At 42.4% G+C, this 22,468-nt stretch overlaps 1 protein-coding gene across 4 annotated transcripts in view; it reads right to left on the reverse strand.

Annotated features, from left to right (window-relative positions):
- Positions 1-22,468, reverse strand: part of LOC127634152 (microtubule-associated protein 4) — a 93,810-nt gene that overhangs the window by 6,639 nt on the left and 64,703 nt on the right. The window contains exons 1-10 of one of the 4 annotated variants that reach the window (XM_052113561.1): positions 21,197-22,326; positions 14,792-15,918; positions 12,437-12,688; positions 11,900-12,050; positions 11,745-11,804; positions 9,250-9,533; positions 5,601-5,693; positions 3,638-3,719; positions 3,443-3,555; positions 1,106-1,277 (exon numbers count right to left, since the gene is read on the reverse strand). In XM_052113561.1, the coding sequence (XP_051969521.1) occupies positions 1,106-1,277; positions 3,443-3,555; positions 3,638-3,719; positions 5,601-5,693; positions 9,250-9,533; positions 11,745-11,804; positions 11,900-12,050; positions 12,437-12,688; positions 14,792-15,918; positions 21,197-22,247 (3,385 nt within the window). In that variant the 5' untranslated portion in view covers positions 22,248-22,326. Of the gene's footprint in view, positions 1-1,105; positions 1,278-3,442; positions 3,556-3,637; positions 3,720-5,600; positions 5,694-6,169; positions 6,236-9,249; positions 9,534-11,744; positions 11,805-11,899; positions 12,051-12,436; positions 12,689-14,791; positions 15,919-21,196; positions 22,327-22,468 lie in introns of those variants that run through there. The other 3 variants (XM_052113557.1, XM_052113558.1, XM_052113559.1) reach the window with 3 other exon arrangements.

Genomic DNA, 22,468 nt, shown 5'->3' on the forward strand with positions numbered 1-22,468 from the left:
TTTTCAAATCAATTTCTTTGGACGTTCTGGTTTGTTCAGGCGATTGAGCAAATCTCAGTGTTGATTACACGCTGCTGCTTTGATTGGCATGTCGGTAATTCTCTTGCTTGAATGAAAAATATCCCAAAGCAAACTCTTAAATGAAATGGATTCAGAGCTAGTGCTTAAATCAAATAAATGGGAGATTTTATGTACAGATTTAATGATGTATTTAATTCATTCATTTAATGACTTTTTTAATATTTCATGATTTATTTAATGATGCATTTAATTCATTCACTATGTATTTAATGATTTATTTCAACATTTAAACATATATATATATATATATATATATATATATATATATATATATGAGTAATTTGGCCCTCAGTAGGGATAAATATATATTTACTGATGTCTTGTGCAATTTCATCCAAAATAAATAATACGATTAATTACAAAAAAAAAATTAAATAAAACTATAAAATCATTAAATTAATAGTTAAATCCCTAAACAAATCAATAAATCTCCCTTGTAATAAAAAAAAAGAAAAAAAGAAAATCACACAACAATAATACTGAAATGAAAATGGTCACAAACTAGTGCCTAAATAAAATAAAAGGGACATTTAATTAATTATAATATTTTATAGCTTTTTCAACGATTTCATCATGAATTTGATTATTTATTTAAATATTACTTAATGATTTAATTTTGAGTAATTTGGCAACTTAATAAGAGACATTCACCCGTTTAAAAACCTCAATATTGCAAAGTTTTATTCAATATATCCATATTAGAATTGCTGTTTTCTCATCTTGATTACTGAATCGGCAAAATCAATTATCAGTTGACCTCTAGTACAGTGATGGACAACAAAATAATAAACAATTTGCACAGAACTGAAAATGAAGAGTCGATGAAAAATAATCAAAGTAACCGTGTGCATGAAATGCCTTAGAAATAAAAAACATTTCATTTTGAATGAAGGGAAACTGAATTTTGATATGAATGCAAACAGTTCCATCCTCAACCAATCAGGTCCGATATATGTTCTAAAGGGACTCTAGTCTCACCGGGGCTTTGGTGGGAGCACTGGGGCAGGGTTACACACAAACTTACTTGTTTCAGGGATGAGTGAGTCCAGACCCTGGGGGTCCCGGAGCTCCTCACTCCTGCAGGGGGCGCCCTCCTTCAGCCCATTCTCCTGGGCCGGGCTGGCTGTGGGCTGGGCGGCCGAGACACCACTAGAGGGAGCCCCGCTACCCTCAGCAGTCTCCTGGGCCCCCTCAGCCTAGAAACACACAGCAGGTGTCAATAACATGCGGGTGAAATGGTGATGGAGACACAGTCGGGTGTTTGTGTGTTTAAACAGAATATAAACTAAAAATCCTGCATGAATATGGCTGATGTAACGCACCAGTCAAACGTTTGGACACACCGGACGGAATATGTTTAATTAGTTTGAATTAGTTTTGTAGCTTAATATGAATATTAAATTGCATTATTTATTTATTATTAAATGGATGAGTTGGAGTGGATAGCCAACAAGTGTCCAGAACTTTTTGGTCACTTTATAATTCAAAAATATATATTTCTGTTTCTGGATAAAGATGAGTAGATGTGTCCGAACTTTTGCCATGCAGTGAAGAGTAATGGATTTGACATTCTCAAAAACATAGCAAACCATTTCAATAAAATCAATCAATCAATCAATCAATCAATCAAATCAATAAAGCATAGTAGACAGAAACATAATGAATACTGAAAATACTGTACACTGAAAATAATCCTGGTTGACTATCATGTGGATCTGGATTAAAGGAATATTCCGGGTTCAATCGAAGCTCGATCGACAGCATTTGTGGCATAATATTGATTACCACATATCAATTGTTCCTAATTGTCTTTAATAAAAGCACAAATGTGTGTTCCAGTGAGACACTTGCAATGGAAGTCAATGGGGCCAATTTTTGAAGGGATTAAAATCAGAAATGTGAAACGTATAGTTTAATAAAAGCACTTACATGAATTCTTCTGGTAAAACTGGTGCATTATTTAAACTGTAAAGTTGTTTAAATCATCGTTTGAGGGTTTTAGTATTTACGGCATTACATCATCAATGCAACAAAGGTGTAAAATTCTCTATAACTTTCCACAGATGTGGTTAAGTGATTTAGTGACAGTAAAATCATGTTAACACACATATCGTTTATGTCTTGTGTCTATACTTTTGTATCAGTGAGTATTTTAATGTTTACAGATTAAACCCCATTGACTTGCATTGGAAGTGTCTCGCTGGAACACACATTTAAAGAAATATTATGACACAAATGCTGTCGATTGAACTGAACTTGTATTGCACCCGGAATATTACTTTAAATCTTCAAAATAAAAATAATTGTTAAACATAGAAAAATGGCAATGGAGAGAAATCATGCAAATGGAGACGTCTGCCGATAATGAATTGCATGTGTTTAAAATGTCTTATATATATATATATATATATATATATAGACAAGTGATCAGATACATTTTCAGTCACTATAAATTGTGCCAATCTTGCCAGCAAAGACTCAAACAACTTTGTTAATGTTATCATTTAAATTAGTTTAATACTAATTGACTGACCAAAGGTCAACACTGGTCGCAACCCATTGTACTTGCGTAATATCTCACATTTTTATGTGCAACAGGAACTCCAATTGATTGGCTCATTAAAAGTGGGCGTTCCATAGCAGAATGTGAGTGACAGATGGGTTTAGGGGAGAGGTTGAAAAACAAGGCGGCTTGATGACGTCAGCCGAAAAGCGAAGAATTACCAAGGATTTCGTTTTCTTTGGAATACCATACACTAATGAATCATTCACAATAAGACCAGGAACTTTGACTAAGTAAGTAAATCGAGTCAAAAACAATGTCAGTATGATCTTTACGATGGACATGTGTTCAATATGTGCATGCATAAAAACAATAATGAGTGCAGCCATGGTGCAATGGTCATGTGACTGAAATGGATGGCCATAGGCTGAGGGGTCAGCGACTGTAGCTTTCAGGAATTTTATAGACCCACCAAGAAGATTTGGGAAAAACAAGCAAGGCAGAATGATAACGGGAATTCCAGGCTATCTTAAATACCATGCTATGTTGATCTGACTCTTTTCATTAACTATAAGAGCGTGTTTCACTGTTTTTCCATAAGACAAAAACCGTTTTGCGCTAAAACACAGTGAAGAAAGCATGATTTAGTTTATTTTTTGCATAGGCATAAGAGATTATTTGACATGAAAATGGACTAAAAAAACTAAAACATGAAAAAAGGATAGATAATAAAGCATGTTTTGTTTGAGGCTCACTTTACTTACCATTGAGTTCTCACCAACACCTTCATCGTCTTAAAGATTTAAAGGTTCTTTAACTCGGATAAATTGCAAATAGCTTCATGCAGGCCAATCTCACCTTGACATTACCACCTCCAGGCTCATGACAGACATTATCCATGGAGCCAACCTTGGACTGAGCTTTATCTTTAAAGTTCACCTTGTGACTCTCAATCTTTATTTCACCTCCACCTGCAGGAAACAAAGCAACATTGAGAACTGAGGTGGAATGGATTGCAAAGGGACTCTAAAGCCATTCAAGATCTGAATGTACCTGGTTTATGTTTGATATTGCTCTTGGAACCACACTTAGCGGTCACTTTACTCATGTCCACCTTCTTGTTGAGAATCTGGACCTGTGAACACATTTGATACAACCGGATACGACACATGAAAGCTGCACAAATCAAAAATCAGGACTTTAAAATTTGCTTCAAGGAATAATCCGGGTTCAATACAAGTTCAGCTCAATCGGCAGAATCTTTGGCATAATATTGATAACACCAAAAAATATTCCCACTAGGTCCTCGTGGTGGCGCGGTTACTCGCCTCAATCCAGGTGGTGGAGGACAAGTCTCAGTTGCTTCCGCTTCTGAGACGTCAATCCGCGCATCTTATCACGTGACTCGTTGTGCATGACACCGCGGAGACTCACAGCATGTGGAGACTCATGCTACTCTCCACGATCCACACACAACTCACCACACGCCCCATTGAGTGCGAGAACCACTAATCACCACCACGAGGAGGTTACCCCATGTGACTCTACCCTCCCTAGCAACCGGGCCAATTTGGTTGCTTAGGAGACCTGACTGGAGTCACTCAGCACGCCCTGGATTCAAACTTATGACTCCAGGAGTGATAGTCAGCATCCCTCTGCACATCTTATCAATTGGCTCGTTGTGCATGACAGCGTCAATACTCCCTGAGCTACCCAGGCCCCCAGATTTTCGATTTTTTAACGATAATATAAAAAAAAAATAGAAACAGAGGGATGACTGGAAATAAATATTTGTGGTTGTGACGAGGAGGAGGGCGGGGCTGTGAGTCTGCACGACTGGCCCCCAATCGAGCTTATCAGCCGAGGAGACATTGGTGCCAAAACCCGTGTAGGAGGAGGGATGCGCTGTCACAGAGTCCTCGCCACTGCCGTCCACCCAAAGGAGGAGCCGCGGCCATCCACCGGGGGACGGAGTCGTCACTGCCGGGTGCCTGGACGTGGAGGAATGACTGCCATCTGCGAGGGGCTCGTTACTGGCTGCCAGAATGCGGAGGGACGTTCCATCCGCCAGGGATCAGAGAACTCGCTCTGGTCTGCCAAGGGAGGAGCAGCTGTCGTCAGCCAGTGAGTGGACGAGTGGTCGAGGACCAGGTGATGGTGTGTCGGGAAACTGGCGAGCACATATTTTTCTCTCTCCCTGTTGCTCCGCCTTGCCCTTTCCCTCTCCCTGACTCCCTCCCAGGTCTCGAAAGGTGGGGGAAAGCCTGCCGGGAGGTGCGGCCAGGAGGGTAACACCCCCCTCGGAAAGAAGGTGTGTACGTCATGCCGGCCTGAGACAAAGGAGAAAGCTGTGTGACGAGGAGGAGGGCGGAGCCGGGCCGTGAGTCCGCACGGCCGCCCCCCAATCGGGCTAATCAGCCGAGGAGAGGGATAAAGCCAAGTCGGATGGCGGCCTTTGCATGTGAATGATTAGCCTGATTGGGGGCCAGCCGTGAGGACTCACGGCCCGGCCCCACCCTACTCCACGTCACAGTGGTAATTAACATTATACCACAGATTATGTTAATTGAGCTGAACCAGTAGTGAACCCATCATTTTCTTTAATAAAAATACATTTCACATGCAGTGGAAATGGTCTCACAAATGGAACCTGAAATTAGAAGGCTGACAATAAAATAAAGACTGTCTAGAAAACTCTAGAACAAACAATGGCAGAGAATCCAGACATATTTGAGAGGAGTTTAAGAGTTAGTATGAGAGAAGATTATGAACAAATATCAGGCTCTTCAAACGTAACATCTGCTGTCACCATGACTTGTTTGGAAATGTTGCTGTTTCGCAAAATGCCGCTTAGCACCAAAGGATTTGGGAGAAGGCTTTGGCAAACTTCCTCCTAAAGATCAGAAGCTCTCATTTGTTCATAGCGGAAGAAAGCGTCTCATGATGCGTTCAATGGACAGAGGCGAAATGATTGTGTTCGTTTGAACGACTAGATGCATGCAATGACGTTACTTACGTTCCCTCCACCAGGAACATGTTTCATATTTTCTTTGGAGCCCAAGCGAGACGTGACGTGACTGTAGTCCACTTTTTTGGAGACTATATGAACCTATAACACAGCACGACGGTCCAGGAGGGGCAGGACACCAGGGAGCACCAGGTTAGAGAAGGAAGACAACAGAGGAAGAGAGCAGAAGCGTCTAAAAGCGACTAGGACCCCATTTCATGCACTGTACATTGAAGAGTCTTTGCAAAACTAATGGCTTCTTTGTAAACAAAATGCTTGTCTGTTTAAATAAATGATTTACATTAGAACTATCAGGAACACATTTAGAGTGAAAGGCCTTTTATTTATGGTCTGTATGACGGGGAGTATGAAGAGTTGGTGGGTGAGCCTGAAATGGACACCGTAATGCATAATGCAATGTGCCGAATTTCTTAATGAGGTGCATGAGATGGAGAAAATGCACTAAAACCTAACGTCAACATCCCCGAAACTTCAGAAGGTGATTCAGAGATAAGAGACCAACAGATAGAGACGTACGGTATAGAGATGTAAATGGGACGGTAATGGGTTGAACTCACTTTGCCCTGGCTGGTGTCTTTGGGGGCGGAGCTGTGAGTGCCCGTCCTGCTCTGAGACACTGTGACCTGGTAAAACAACCCCAAATAACCCCCTCGAATCAAATCACTCAAACATGTGGAGGGTTATGAGATGCCCTGTTATCCTGACCTGTGTCATGCGCTCTATTAACAAGGTAAATAATTTTAACATTGGTTTGTAAAATGCAAAAAATTGTGTTTACGGTAATGCATTAACAACGAAAGTCTATGGGGCAAAGCATAAAATTCCCACCACTGTAATAATGATTTAGATAACTTTACAGATTTAATAATAAATGTTTGCATGGAAGAAATAATTGCCTCATAGACTTCCATTTTTAGTGCATTACTGGAAACATATTTTTTTGTTCAGACACAAATGAGCAGCAAGTCAAAATGATCGCCTGTGGTATTTAACAGCATGACTGAGATGTTGTTTATAGACCTTCGGTTGTATTGAACCTCAAACATTCCTTCAACCTAATAGGAAATACTGACAAACTTCTTTAGGATCAGAGGAAAAGGGCAAAGTCTTCAAATCACATCTATAGACACATTTCAGACATGCACATATCCGACTCAGGTACATGCCGAGGGGTAAAACATAGCTCAGAAATCCAAACACAAAAACCCTGTCATTACTTTGGAGCTAAGAAATGCTTTGGTGACAGTAGAAGTTTCTCAGACATCAGGCATATCGAATGTTAATTATTATGGCAAACAGAGAGATCTCAGCCAGGAGAAAGAAGAACGTGATAAACAACATGGGATGAGTATGCAGTATCAGGAGGTGAAGTTGTGACATCAGGACATGAGTGATAAATAATGGTTACGCAGATGCTGGTGTTTAGATGGGAGCTAGTTAACAGAACTAACAAGAGCAAGAGGTATTTTTCAAGCTACTCTATAGAGACACTAGGACCATGAACCAAGTAGCAGTTCACTCATAATGACATTACACTGGGAAACAGGACGTGCCCATCTCCGTTTGCATACAGCAAATCTAATGATCAAGAGAGAAAATCAGGCAAAACAAGCTGCCAGTCCGTTTATGTCCTTTAGATGAGAAATCAACATGTCTGACTTCATCATAATGAATAAAGCTTATTAAGTCTATATACACTGCATGCACAATTATTAGGCAAGTGAGTATTCTGATCTTATCATTATTTCAATGCACATTTTCAAACTCCAAACCATATAAACGTCAATGCTTAGTGGATTCAATCATTTTCAGGTGGTGTGTGTTTGTGTAACGAGGGAGGGTTTGGTGAAACTGACTAACCCCTTATATCAAGGTGTGCATCATTATTAGGCAGCTTCATTACTTCAGGTAAAATGGGCCAATAAATTTTTTTTACTGGCACTGAAAAGCCAAATATTGTAAAATGCCTTTCAGATGGATGTAACCCTCTTGAAATAGCTAAACTATTGAGGCGTGACCACCGGACAATCAAACGTCGAGTTGCGGAAAGTCAACTGGGGCGCAAAACACGCATGGTGAAGAAAAGGTGCAAATTAACTGCCAAAGACTTGAGAAGAACTAAAGGTGAAGCTACCAGGAACCCATTATCCTCCAATGCCACCATACTCCAGAACTGCACCCTACCTGGAGTGGCCAGAAGTACAAGGTGCCCTGTGCTCAGAGACATGGGCACGGTCAAGAAGGCCGAAACATGACGACCACTGAATATATTCACAAGCTGAAGCGTCAAGATTGGGCAAAGAAATACATGAAGATGGATTTTATGTACAGATGAATTGAGAGTGACTCTTGATGGACCAGACAGACGGGACCGTGGATGGATCACTAATGGACACCACATCGAGTCAGGTGCCAGCAAGGTGGCGGAGGGGTACTGGTATGGGCTGCTATCATTAAGAATGAGGTAGTTGGACCTTGAGTTGAAGATGGACTGAAACTCAACTCTCAAACCTACTGCCAGTTTCTGTGAAGTACTTTCTTCAAGCAGTGTTACAGGAAGAAGTCCTCAGCATTCAAGAAGGCCGTGATCTTTATGTGGGACAACGCTCCATCACATGCATCCAAGTACTCCACTGCTTGGCTAGCCAGAAAGGGCCTCAAAGATGCCCAAATAATGACTTGGCCCCCCCTTCCTCACCTGAGAACGTGTGGGTCCTTCTCAAACGTGAAGGAAGACATTACACCTCTTTGAACAGCGTTTGGGAGGCCGTGGTCGCTGCTTCAGCAGAAGTTGATCGTGAACAGATCAAGAATCTGACGGACTCATGGATGGACGGCTCATGGCCGTTATTGAAAAGAAGGGTGGCTATATTGGCCACTGAGTATTTTTGAAAGGCCAAAAATGTTATTTAATTGTCATTTTGTGTCACTTATTTGTTGCACCTCCTCTAAAAATGGAGGATAAACAATTGAGTTGGGAGAAATTATCTTTTTAATTTAGTTGCCTAATAACTGTGCACACTTATACAGTATATTCCCCCCGAATTCTGGATTGACTGAGAGCATTGTGTTTGTTCAACAATACAATGTATCCTGAGGAATACAATTTGCCTGATAATTGTGCACGCAGTGTAGAGTGTCCTTACTGAAGAACACCATGATACTGCAATGGTTCATAGTAGCTCCATGGTACTTTGGACATGTTTTTATAAACATGGTACAATGGTAAATCATGCTTGTATATGATACTATGGTAACACCATGTTAATGGTAATATGGGTTATTTTTTTTTTTGTCATGACATGTTAATGTGTGTTTTGTTTTTTTGGACATTGCACCATAGTAATACCATGTATTTGTTTAGACATGGGACCATACCTTTTCTTTTTTGAGTGGAAATTTGACCATAGTTACCAATAGTTATTCTACTATAATGGTAATACTCTAGTATTTTTAAGTTCCTCAAAGTAGCATGCAAATACCATTTAATAATGGTATTTAACAAAAGACCATGGTGTTACCATCTGATACTAATAGATTAATCATGATACTAACACTACTAACAGTGTGTACACTGGCACAGAAATATGTATATCTTTGCACATGTGTGTGGTTTTGTGTATGGCATGTTTGGTACCTTTCCTCCACCGGGCTGATGTTTAATATTATCCGTAGAGCCGATCTTGGAGCGGATGTTTTTGATATCTGGTGCAGGAGCGGAGCCAGGGCGAGTCGTGGTGCTGGTGGTCGTGGAATTGAGTCGAGTGGTGCGGGGCACCAGTGGCTTCTTCTCTGGTGCAGCAGCGGCTGAAGTGCTACTGAAGGAGGCGGGTGCTTTTGTGGCGCGAGGACGAGTGGTGGCGCTGCTTAAAGTGGTGGAGGTTTTGAGGGGTGTAGATTTAGAGCGGGCGGCATCTGAAACTATGACGAAAACAATAACAAAACAGCAGTTAAGACAAAAGTGACATTCATGGAATGATTCACCCACAAATCAGAATTCCGTCATTATTTACTCACACGCATGTTATTTCAAACCTGAATGCTGATAGTCAAGTCGCTTCTTATTTTTTTTACTGATCTGAAACCAAACCTCTGTAAATGCCTTAATAAACACGGTCTCTGCATGAGTGGTCCCCACATATCATTTTTGAGTGATATCTGAATGTTCAGTTGTGTTGCACAGAAGCCTTTGCATGTGTCAGATTATAATAATCTCAGCAGCTCTGCGCTCCATTCAAATCTCTGAAACTGGGGTAAGAAGCAGCGGTGATGCACTCCGTCTGCAGGATTATCCCTCACTCACTCATTCCTGTGGTGGAATCCACCGGTAGATTTTATAAAGATTTTGCATGGCCTTAAATGTGTGCATGACGGCCTGGAGTCTCACACACGTCACACTAGTGATTTTAGTCACTATCCTGAATATTATTGAAAATATTTTGCAATGTATAAACAAGTACAGTAGTCAGAGTAAATATGGGGCATATGGCAGTCTACAATCCACAATGCATAATAAGTACTGATAATGACTTTTTTTGTGTGTGTGCACAGTTATTCATGTTTGTAGCACAAATGGTGTTACAAACCCTACAAATGGACACGAGTAATAGTAATGCTTAGGCTCATTCTAGAATTTAAACCATTTTCTTCAGAAATATCCCATTTTATCCACTAATGGAATGCATGTTATAATATCACACACAAGTCTTTTGTGCACCCCATGTTTGCATGTTGCTTGAACTTGCCATGCCGTCTCTTAATTGGCAGTTTTTGCATCGTCCATGTTTGAAGTGAGAGCGTTGAAAATAATGAACAAACAATGTTTAAGTCAACATTATCTCTATGCAATTTTTTTCTAAATTCTAAACACTTCAGAAAAATAGTATTCTAAAAAAATGGGGTCTCTCAAAACCATGTGACCAGCATCATGTGATGTCATTGTCCTCTGTGGGGGGCATTCTGAACACATAATGGTGTCAATGAATTATTGTCCACAGATCAGCGTTTTGTCATATTTTAAGCCTGTATGTGTCAGAGGACACTGAGGGCGTGTGTGTGCGCCCTTGTGCATGTGTGTGGGCGCCCTCTTGCATGTGTGCGCGCCCTCGGCCATGTGTGCGCGCCCTCGGCCATGTGTGTGCGGGTCCTCGTGCATGTGTGCGCGCCCTCGGCCATGTGTGCGCGCCCTCGGCCATGTATGTGCGGGTCCTCGTGCATGTGTGAGCGCCCTCGTGCATGTGTGTGGGCGCCCTCGTGCATGTGTGCGCCCTCGGCCATGTGTGTGCGGATCCTCGTGCATGTGTGTTCACCCTCGTGCACATGTGAGCGCCCTCGGCCATGTGTGTGCGGGTCCTCGTGCATGTGTGAGCGCCCTCGTGCATGTGTGAGCGCCCTCGTGCATGTGTGTGCGGGTCCTCGTGCATGTGTGAGCGCCCTTGTGCATGTGTGAGCACCCTCGGCCATGTGTGTGCGGGTCCTTGTGCATGTGAGAGCGCCCTTCGTGCATGTGAGAGCGCCCTCGTGCATGTGAGAGCGCCCTCGTGCATGTGAGAGCGCCCTCGTGCATGTGTGAGCGCCCTCGTGCATGTGAGAGCGCCCTCGTGCATGTGAGAGCGCCCTCGTGCATGTGTGAGCGCCCTCGTGCATGTGAGAGCGCCCTCGTGCATGTGAGAGCGCCCTCGTGCATGTGTGAGCGCCCTCGTGCATGTGAGAGCGCCCTCGTGCATGTGAGCGCCCTCGTGCATGTGAGAGCGCCCTCGTGCATGTGAGAGCGCCCTCGTGCATGTGTGTGTGCACCCTTGTGCATGTGAGAGCGCCCTCATGCCTGTGTGTGTGCGCCATCGTGACTGTGTGTGCGGGCCATGTGTGCCTCGGCCATGTGCGCCCCGTGCCCCTGTGTGTAACGGCATCCAGTTAGCACGTAACATAGTCGACAAACTCACTAGGCAAAACATCCTTTCTCTTATTATATCATAAATGTGTTTAATGCGTAAACTTCACAACTAGCGGATATGTTACGTTGAAGAAACATATTAACTTAAGCCAATAGTGGTTTTATTGAGAAAGCACTTGGTTTTTGTACTATATGTTGACATGTAATGCACCCCCAATTATAGAATGAGCCCTGCCTACCTGCAGTTTTCAGTGCGCTTGGTTTCTTTTCCTCTCCAGGTTTGCTCTCAGTCTTTGTGGCTAAATGCAAAAACATCATTGAACATTTTGAACATAGTAAGTATTTAATAAATCAGTACGTCGTATCGATATTAGTGCGTATAATTCAGACTAACTCAGGCGTCGTGCTGTAGGGGCACTGGCTGTTGTTCGTGTTGTGGTCGCAGGTTTGTTTTCCGCTGTTGCAGACGAGCTGTTTTTGGGAGCGGCGGGTCGTGCGGGCGCAGCAGTGGCCTTTGGCACTGGTGGGCGTTTCTCAGTGGCCGTCTAGAGGAGAAAAACAGACAGGAATGAGGGATAAGTCCATTTCATTAAGTCCATTCCAGACCAGCTGAACTGAATCGTAATACTGTCTACCAGAATGACTCATTGCCAAAGTTCTTATAAAATAGTTCATTCATCCACATATATCTGTTACTGGTGAACAGTTCTGTGGATGGAAAAGCCTTGTTGATGAGAGATGTCAACAGAGAATGAAATAGCTTTTTTAAACATTTTATGGAAACAGCAGAAACTATATCACACTACAAATTTAGCCGATGTGGTCAATCATGGACAAAAAAACACACAAACTGCACGTCTGTGCAAACAGCTGGTTTTGACCTTTGTAAGGGGGTTCTGAAGTCCTCTTTGGCAGATGGGCGGAGACTCACCTTGGGCTTGACCTCTCTTGCCACTGTACTGGACCTGGAAGTGCTGGTTGTAGTTGTGGGTCGAGTGGACGCTGTAGCTGGCCCTTTGGTACTAGCGGCGGGGGTGGGTGCTTTGGGAACAGGGGCTTTTTTGATGGGGGCAGATGCGCTGGTGGCTGAGGTAGGGGTTGGACGCTTGGGGGCAGCTGTAGCATTGGAGGCGGAGCTTGGCCGGGGCTTGGCGGAGCTCAGTTTGGTTGCTCCAGCGACAGGCTGCACGGATGGACAGCAAGCCCAACGAATGGATGGCAAATGATGAACAAAAAAGAATTAAAGGACAAATGATAATTGCAGCAAACATAAGCAGTGGAGTCTGTGTTAAAAAGCAAAGGAATGTAATAGAATTTAGTTTATTATAATCTCTAGAGCAGTGGTTCTAAACTTGTAGGTCACGACCAAAAAAGTGGTTGCATTAACGGTTCTCGAACGTGCATTCTTGCGCCTATGCAGATGGGACACTGTGCTGAAATACTCTTGACAGTTGTATTCTGTGCTACCATTCAGCTGCACTGCAACACCAAAACAAAGTTAACAGGGCGATACATACAGCGTGACCAGTGTAGTGCGATTCCCGAACCAATCACTCTTATGAATCGATTCTTTTGAACCTACAGCGCAACCAGTGTAGTGCGATTCCCGAACCAATCGCTCTTATGAATCGATTCTTTTGAACCTACAGCACGACCAGTGTAGTGCGATTCCCGAACCAATCACTCTTATGAATCGATTCTTTTGAACCTACAGCACGACCAGTGTAGTGTGATTCCCGAACCAATCGCCCTTATGAATCGATTCTTTTGAACCTACAGCACGACCAGTGTAGTGTGATTCCCGAACCAATCGCCCTTATGAATCGATTCTTTGGAATCGACAGCGCGACCAGTGTAGTGTGATTCCTGAACCAATCACTCTCATGAATCGATTCTTTTGAATCTACAAGCGTGACCAGTGTAGTACGATTCCCGAACCAATCACTCTTTATGAATCGATTCTTTTGAATCTACAGCGCGACCAGTGTAGGGCGATTCCCGAACCAATCACTCTTACGAATCGATTCTTTTGAATCTACAAGCGTGACCAGTGTAGTGCGATTCCCGAACCAATCACTCTTTATGAATCGATTCTTTTGAATCTACAGCGCGACCAGTGTAGTGCGATTCCCGAACCAATCACTCTTTATGGATCGATTCTTTTGAATCTACAGCGCGACCAGTGTAGGGCGATTCCCGAACCAATCACTCTTTATGAGTCGATTCTTTTGAATCTACAGCGCGACCAGTGTAGTGCGATTCCCGAGCCAATAACTCTCATGAGTCGATTCTTTTGAATCTACAAGCGTGACCAGTGTAGTGCGATTCCCGAACCAATCACTCTTATGAATCGATTCTTTTGAATCTACAGCACGACCAGTGTAGTGCGATTCCCGAACCAATCACTCTTATGAGTCGATTCTTTTGAACCTACAGCTCGACTAGTGTAGTGCGATTCCCGAACCAATCACTATTATGAGTCGATTCTTTTGAACCTACAGCTCGACTAGTGTAGTGCGATTCCCGAACCAATCACTATTATGAGTCGATTCTTTTGAATCTAAAAGCTTGACCAGAACAAATAAGTCTAATAAGTCCAATAATAGGTCCAATTTGAAGACCTTTTATTATGAATTAATAAAATGTTTTAATTAAAAATGTTTGTGTACACAAAGTTTGCAAGAACCTATTCTGTTAAAATGTGAAATGATCAAATAATTTGGTAACAATTGCGGAGGAATATAAATCCAACTCTTCCTCGAAAGTACTAAAAGCATAGACTTTACATAGTTCATCGAACCGTTATGGATGATGAATCCTTATGATTCCCAATTGATTTTTAAAAACACTTCCCATATCTTTATGTTGATGACATCAAAGGAGTCCAATCAAATGCTACGGTATTTGGCGCAAATTCAATGGTCACTTGGCAAAAGCTAGTCAAATTCGATAGATGCGAACATGGACAGGTGGTGTAACATGCTTTCATCCTCAAAAACCTACAACCAAAACAAATGGAGATAAAAGAAAATCCAGCCTAGACTGCATTAAGTATAGGTTATGGATTTGGTCCTGTTTTGGGACGCAAAATCATTTGAGAACCACTGATGTAGAGTACACATTAAACAAAGGCTTCTTTGCTCTCATTTCCTTAATTGTGATGAATTTGGTTCGACATTGATATGATGATTAATCTAAACAAAACGAACTCAAACGAATGCATGTGCAGAAGCAATAGCAGGCGAGTCAATGGAGGATGGAGTAATGATGGATAGTTTTCACTCACCTTGGTCTTCTTGTCGGGACTAGTCAAGTCTTTTCCAGGTGCACCGTTGGTTACTGCAAGTTTGGGTGCTGAGGGTTTAGCAGCAGGTTTTTTGGCTTTCTCTGCTTTATTGTCCTTCTCAACTTTCTTACCAGCTGATTCAACCTTTTCTGCTTTCTGCTCTACTTCTTTGTCCATTTTGTCTTTTTCTGTCTTCTGTTCTGTTTTGTCCTTTTCAACTTTCTCCTTTTCTTGCTTCACATCCAGCTTGTCCTTTTCTACTTTGTCTTGCTCGGTTTTCAGGTCTGATTTGTTCTCCTTGACTTTGACGATCTCCGTCTCCAGCGCGGGCTTTTCGATATGACCAATCTTCTCGTTTATGTCCACCTTCGGGGAGGAATCCATCTTTTCTGCTGTCTCTTTTTTGTCTGTGGTCTTCTCAACCTTCTCGACTTTTTCGGGCTCATCTTTTATAGTTTCTTCCAACTGATGGGTCTTCTCGACTTTTTCGGGCTCATCTTTTATAGTTTTTTCCAACTGATGGGTCTTCTCGACTTTTTCGGGCTCATCTTTTATAGTTTTTTCCAACTGATGGGTCTTCTCGACTTTTTCGGGCTCATCTTTTATAGTTTTTTCCAACTGATGGGTCTTCTCGACTTTTTCGGGCTCATCTTTTATAGTTTTTTCCAACTGATGGGTCTTCTCGACTTTTTCGGGCTCATCTTTTATAGTTTTTTCCAACTGATGGGTCTTCTCGACTTTTTCGGGCTCATCTTTTATAGTTTTTTCCAACTGATGGGTCTTCTCGACTTTTTCGGGCTCATCTTTTATAGTTTTTTCCAACTGATGGGTCTTCTCGACTTTTTCGGGCTCATCTTTTATATTTTTTTCCATCTGATCCATCTTTTCAATCTTCTCAACTTTCACTGGTGTTTCTACCTTGTCCAGTTTCTCTGACTTGTCCGTTTCTTTGTTTTTGTCCAGAGTTTCTGCCTTTTCTTCTTTGTCTGTATGGTCAGATTTGTCTTTCTGCTCCACCGTGACCATCTTATGATCTTTGTCCTTCTTGTTGAAGACATCAAAGTTGTCAAACTTCTGGACATCGTCCATTTTGTTCACCTCTGGCTTGTTTTTCTCAGAGTTGCCTGCTGAAAAGAGAGTGGATATACAGTTAAAATCAGATTTAATGATAAACTTAAAAACACTATGAGCAACTCATGGCAAAACAAAGCATTTGCACCGCATATCTATGTTCCACTTAGCATTTTCAATCCATAAAACTGTAACAAAAAGTGAATCATCACTTTATTTTATAAGGCAAATAACGAGATTATGCAATCCAAATAATGGTTCCTAACCACTAGGCCACAACTCTGACAAAAATGAATCATCTTATTGATGAAGGATTAGAAGGTTGAGCTACAGTGGCAAGAAAATGTATGTGAACCCTTTGGAATTAGCTCATAAAATGTGATCTCATCAAAGATGTCTTCCTTCGTGACGTCCTGCCATGAACACCTGTTTAATGGTTTCTGTATAGCAGACTCATGAACAGAGATGTTAACCAGTTCCAATGATTCCTTCAAGTCTTTATCGGTCACTCTAGGGTACTTTTGTACCTCAATGAGCATTCTGCGGTGTTCCCTTCGAGTCATCCTGGCTGGACGGCCACTTCTAGTGAGAGTACCTATAGCACTAAATCATCTCCATTTACAGTCAATTTGTCTAATGGGGCTTTTCCACTGCACGGTACATCTCGACTCTGCTCGCTTTTCAGAGGTTTTCCACTATGGATAGTACCTGGTGCTTTTTTTAGTACCATCTCGGTCGAGGTCCCAAGCGAGCCGAGCCGATACTAAATGTGGCGTCAAAATCCTGCAGATCACTGATTGGTCAGAGAGAATTGTCACTACCAGCGTCACTGGATTTCCGACACGGGACATGAACCCGCTAGTTTTAAAGTTAGCAACAGTGAAAACGGTATCATTTGTTCACGTGACTTTCGAATTGATAAAAGAAATGGCTATGCGCAAAATCACGCCGTGGTCAATTAACGAGGAGCAGGCGTTCCCTCTCGTTAGCGATGAAGAAACGAAAATGTCTTTCAGGACGCATCTCAGCTGTTGGCCGCACACGGCTACCACCGGACCTACCAACAGTGAAAAAAACATAAAAGTGACAACAGAACCATCAAGGAAAATTTGAAGTGGTTCGACCAAATGGATGCTATCTAGACCGGCGAGCAATGGGAGGTAGAGTGTTGTTGGACTCTGATTGAAAGCTTCACTTTATTTAGTTGAGCAGCCACTGGAAGCTTCTAAAACAATCAGGCCAATTTAACTGTTACACTTGTGTAAAATCACCATCAACAACTGCTTTATGCATCACAATGAGCTAGCAGCTAACAGCTAGCGCTCGTGTTATTGTTTTGTGTCATGTTTAAGATGATGTCACGGCGGTAGAGGCGGTGCAACTATGCCGATCAGCCTATAATCCCGCCCACGTTGAGGCGGTACTAAACTGCAGTGGAAAAGTGCCATGACTAAGCAACTAACGGTACTATTTGGTCCTGTCATAGTATATCCCAGAAAGGGTCGACACGACATCAGCCAGCTAGTTTTAAAGTTGATGTCACGGCAGTAGAGGCGGCGCAACTATGACGATCAGCCTATAATCCCGCCCACGTTGAGGCGGCACTAAACTGCAGTGTCAAAGTAGCTCTAACCCACACCTCCAATCTCATTTCATTAATTGGATGCAATGTTTACCGACTCCTGACTCTAATTAGCTTTTGTTGATGTCATTAGCCTAGGGGTTCACATACTTTTTCCAACCTACACTGTGAATGTTTGAATGATGTGTTCAATATGTACAAGAACAATATGATAATGTGTGTGTTATTAGTTATAACAGATTGCGTTCATTATTGTAACGGAGATGATCAAACCAGATTTTGAGGCTTGTTTGTAATTTGTACATACACAGTTCAACATGAGAGCTGCTGTTTTAAATGCTAAATGCTTTGATAGCAACTGTACAGTAAAAGTGCAATACAACTTTGCTCCCAACCAAACCAATTACCAGAAAGCTATTAGATTGTATAATGTATTACAGTGCATTAGTGTAAAGCTCCATCACTCAATTATATCCGGCAGTGACATAATGATAAGGACACGGTTTACTAATTGCAATTGAAAGCAGTCATGTGCTTCTAAATGTAACAAAAGGTAAATCTGCTTATAGAAACTGTAAGCCCTTGACAGAGGCTATCTGTATAATTACAAACAGCATTTGAACACTTAATGTCTCAATGTCATTGCATTAGACTACAAAATATCAAAGCAAGTGGCATTTATTTTAAAATACAGCACATGCAGAATGTTTCACAATAAGAAGCTTCTTAGGTTGGCAATGATAAAACAATAGTACTGAAAATGAACATACAATGTATTTGTGACATGTTGTGGTTGTCAAACATTAGAGGAAATTGTTTAAAGTTAATGTGATGAACTTCAGCGGAACTAATTAAAATAAATGGCTGAGAAAAGTGCATGCATTTGTTTGCAGATGATATCTAGTTATCTAATGCAATATATGCTTAATTCTTTTCATTGCAACTTTATTTTTGAAGCAGGTAACATGCATGTGTCTTTCTCAAAATACATAAATGCTGAATGTTTAATGTTTTCGAAATAAAATGACCAACTCCTTTCTCTTGCTAGAGCTTATTTTCTGGCTTAATTTTTCTGTGTATTAAATGCACATATTGTGACCCTGATGACTTTGAAAAATAATTTTCACTTAATCCATATGGTATCTGAAAACACACAGAATTTTTTTTGGACCATTTTCTTGGTTTTATTTCCCATCCCAATCCTTTAGATGAGCACACACACACACACACACACACACACACACACACACACACACACACACACACACACACACACACACACACACACACACACACACAGACACACACACACACACACACACACACACACACACACAGAGACACACACACACACACAGACAGAGACACACACACACAGACAGAGACACACACACAGACACACACAGACGACACACACACACACACACACACACACACAGACAGAGACACACAGAGACAGAGACACAGAGAGAGACACACACACACACACAGACAGAGACACACAGAGACAGAGACACAGAGAGAGACACACACACACACAGAGACAGACACAGAGACAGACACACACAGACACACACACACACACACACACAGACAGAGACACACAGAGACAGAGACACAGAGAGAGACAAACACACACACACACAGACAGAGACACACAGAGACAGAGACACAGAGAGAGACACACACACACACACACAGACACACACACACACACACACACACACACAGACAGAGACACACACACACAGAGACACAGACACACACACAGAGACACAGACTCACACACAGACACACACACACACACACACACACAGACAGACAGACAGAGACACACACACACAGACAGCGACACACAGAGACACACACACACAGACAGCGACACACAGAGACAGACACACAGAGACAGACACACACACAGAGACAAACACAGAGACAGACGCAGAGACAGACGCAGAGACAGACACAGAGACAGACACACACACGCGCGCGCGCGCACACACACACACAGAGACAGACACACACACACACACACACACACACACACACACACAGAGACACACACACACAGACACACGAACACACACACACACACACACACACACACACACACACACACACACACACTGCTCCTCTAATGAGCGCTTGCTCAGTCCTTGATGCTTGACAGAATGGCCACTGGAGTGCTATTCTCTGAGGATCCCAATTTAAATCAGATTAATATTAGTCACAATACCACTAATAACAGATCGATAACGACACCGCGTCTTCACACATTTGCTTAGTTCATGATTTGTGTTACAACAAGACGCCAAAGACAGTAAACAATCATAGATATTAATGCTTTGTCACTGGAGCAGTTTTAAAGCGTGTAATTGATCTCTTATTTTTGAAAGTATCTCTACTGTGTGTGATGCTCTCATGGATTTGACTGGTTGCCAGTGCGTCACTATGACCTTTTGATATTGACAACAGAAATATTCATACCTGTTTTCAATACAAATAAATGTTAGCTTTTGGTAACATTTAATAATTGTTTTTAATTTTGATAACATTAGATAATGCATTGGGTATCATGAACAAACAATAAACAATATATATTTTACAGCATTTATTAATCAATGTAAGTTAATAAAAATACAATTGTTCATTGTTAGTTCATGTTAGTTCATAGTGCATTAACTTATAACTTTCAAAAGTGTGGCAAAGGGAATAAAAAAAAATTAAATAAAATAAAATTAAAAAAAAGCCGATATTAGTGTAAAAAAAATAGGGGATCGTATCGGCCTCAAATTTCCTGATCGGTGCACCACTAGTGCTCGATATGCATTTGTTGCCTCTAATTTCACATAGCTACAGATATTTATTTTATTTATTTTTCCATTTAAGGTCAGTTTGGCCTGTAAAAGAGCAAATAAACATCTTTTTAATTAACTCTTTCATTCTTTTTGTCTATTACTTAAACAAAGAAAATCGGTATCAGAATTGGCCATGAAAAATCCTGATCGGTGCATCCCTAGTTTATAATTGAAGTCTGGGACTAGACTAAAACAGTCAAATCTATCCATAAAGGACACAAATAAACGATGTAGGCCTGCCAAAAAGATTCCTATTCAGTTTTAATGAGACCTTCATCTTAAAAAATAAATAAAATCTGAAATCTGTTTCATTTGAATTAACCCCCCTATATATATTACTATAAGTTACTATTTAGAAAATACTCTGAAACTAGACGGCTAACTGTCTACGTCGACGTTGCTGCCTTTAGATAGCACACTAGTAAGGATGCTCATTTTAGCCAATACTTGTGTCGAGGAGGGATGGTATCTGCAGATCTAACGATCATTAAAAATGCAACACACGCTGGCGAGAGTTTCTGACCTCGATTAGCTGAGGGGCGAGTCTTTGCTTTGAGTATTACTTGCGCCGACTGTCCTCAGATCATCTGGAGACATTAATGAGCATGCGTTCGGCAGTGGCGTTATGATGCCATACACATAGACGACACAACACTGTGTATATGGATCACCTACCTCTGCTCCAGTCTACCGTGATATTCCGTGACAATCTCACATTTCCCTGTTTGTACTTTAATTTAATAGTTTCTTAGGATAATTAGGCCAAGTTATACCTCTCTAAATGAAAACCCTCACTTCAAATACTTGAATAATCCTCTAAAGTACGATGCCTTGTTAGAAAGGTGTGTGATCTGCAACATTTGGAAACCACAGAGTGCCCGCATTTCCACCTACCCTCATGTGTCACGGAAATTGGGTCGGTTTTGTCTTCACCTTTGTTGCAGGTCCCATTAACGGCACGTGTAGTCACCGGCACTGGCAGAACGACTCCTTGGTCCTTGTCAATGAACGGCCCCTCCAAGAGGTCCTCCACTGGCGAAAGGGGAAAGCTACTTCGGTCCTTGAGTGTTGGGAAAGGGGCAAAGTTTAGTTCGCTAAGGTTGTTGCGAGTGGCGCCCGCTGAAAGAGTTGGCGGTGGTGTAGGGGGTTGGTCGTCTGCGACGGTGAGGGAGCGTTTCATTGCCGCCGCATGCTGGTGACGGGGCCCTCCTCCGGGCAACAATAATTCGTCAAGAACACGTCCACCGGGATATTTGTCCGGGAGCTGGAGGCTGGCGGGCACGGAGAGATGTGAACACTCGGACATTGCTCGTCTCATCACCTTCCTCTGTTGCTCAGCTCTTCCCATGAAACAAGGCTCGAGGTCTTCCTCTTCTTCGCTTTCATCCGACGACCCCTCAGCCTTCGGGCGCCCACCTGTAACCTCATCTCCACCCTCAAGGTAGCTGTCATTCACAACACCAATGACGCAATAGTTTGGAGGCGTATGAGGCGACGGCGTTCTGGGACTCGAATCCGGAAGCAGTCCAGATAACGGAGACGGTTTGAGAGGTTCAAGTGGCGATGGAACATCTTCATGACCTACAGGTGACTCCAGAGCAGGTGCCAGAAGCATCATTCCATTGTTGTCTGTCGTGCATCGCAACGACAGCGACGAGGAAGAGGGGCTTTCAGGACTGTCCCCAGCACTGCCAAATGACATGCTTGCAGGAACGATTCCCCGACCGGGAACGTTGAGATCCGAAGGCGACTCGTAGAAGCATAGCTTGTCTTCATCCGTAAGACCTGTGGCCTGAAGGCCACCTGCGAAGGTCGGTGGCGCCCCCAGGTCTCCATGTTGCCAGTTCCACCCCTGAGGGGCGGCAGGCGTGGATATCGAAGGGGCTTTACATAGCTCGCTGTACTCTGAAAACGGACATGCCGGCTGGTTTGAGAAAGAGGACATGCTTCTGTTCCTCTTTCTCTGCTTCTTGTTTGGATGTCTTTAAGGCTTAGTCCTTTGTGTTGCAATGTAAATGTGTGGATTTGAGCTTGAGTAAGAAGCCCTGGTTAAAGGAGGATGCGTAATGTAACCTACTCCTCTGCTTCTGCATGCACACAATAGACTAAGAAGCACTGAGATTGGGTTGAAGCATCTCTCTCTCTCTCTCTCTCTCTCTGCGAGCA

The sequence above is a fragment of the Xyrauchen texanus genome, chromosome 41, assembly GCF_025860055.1.
Source record: "Xyrauchen texanus isolate HMW12.3.18 chromosome 41, RBS_HiC_50CHRs, whole genome shotgun sequence".
Lineage (NCBI taxonomy): Eukaryota > Metazoa > Chordata > Actinopteri > Cypriniformes > Catostomidae > Xyrauchen > Xyrauchen texanus.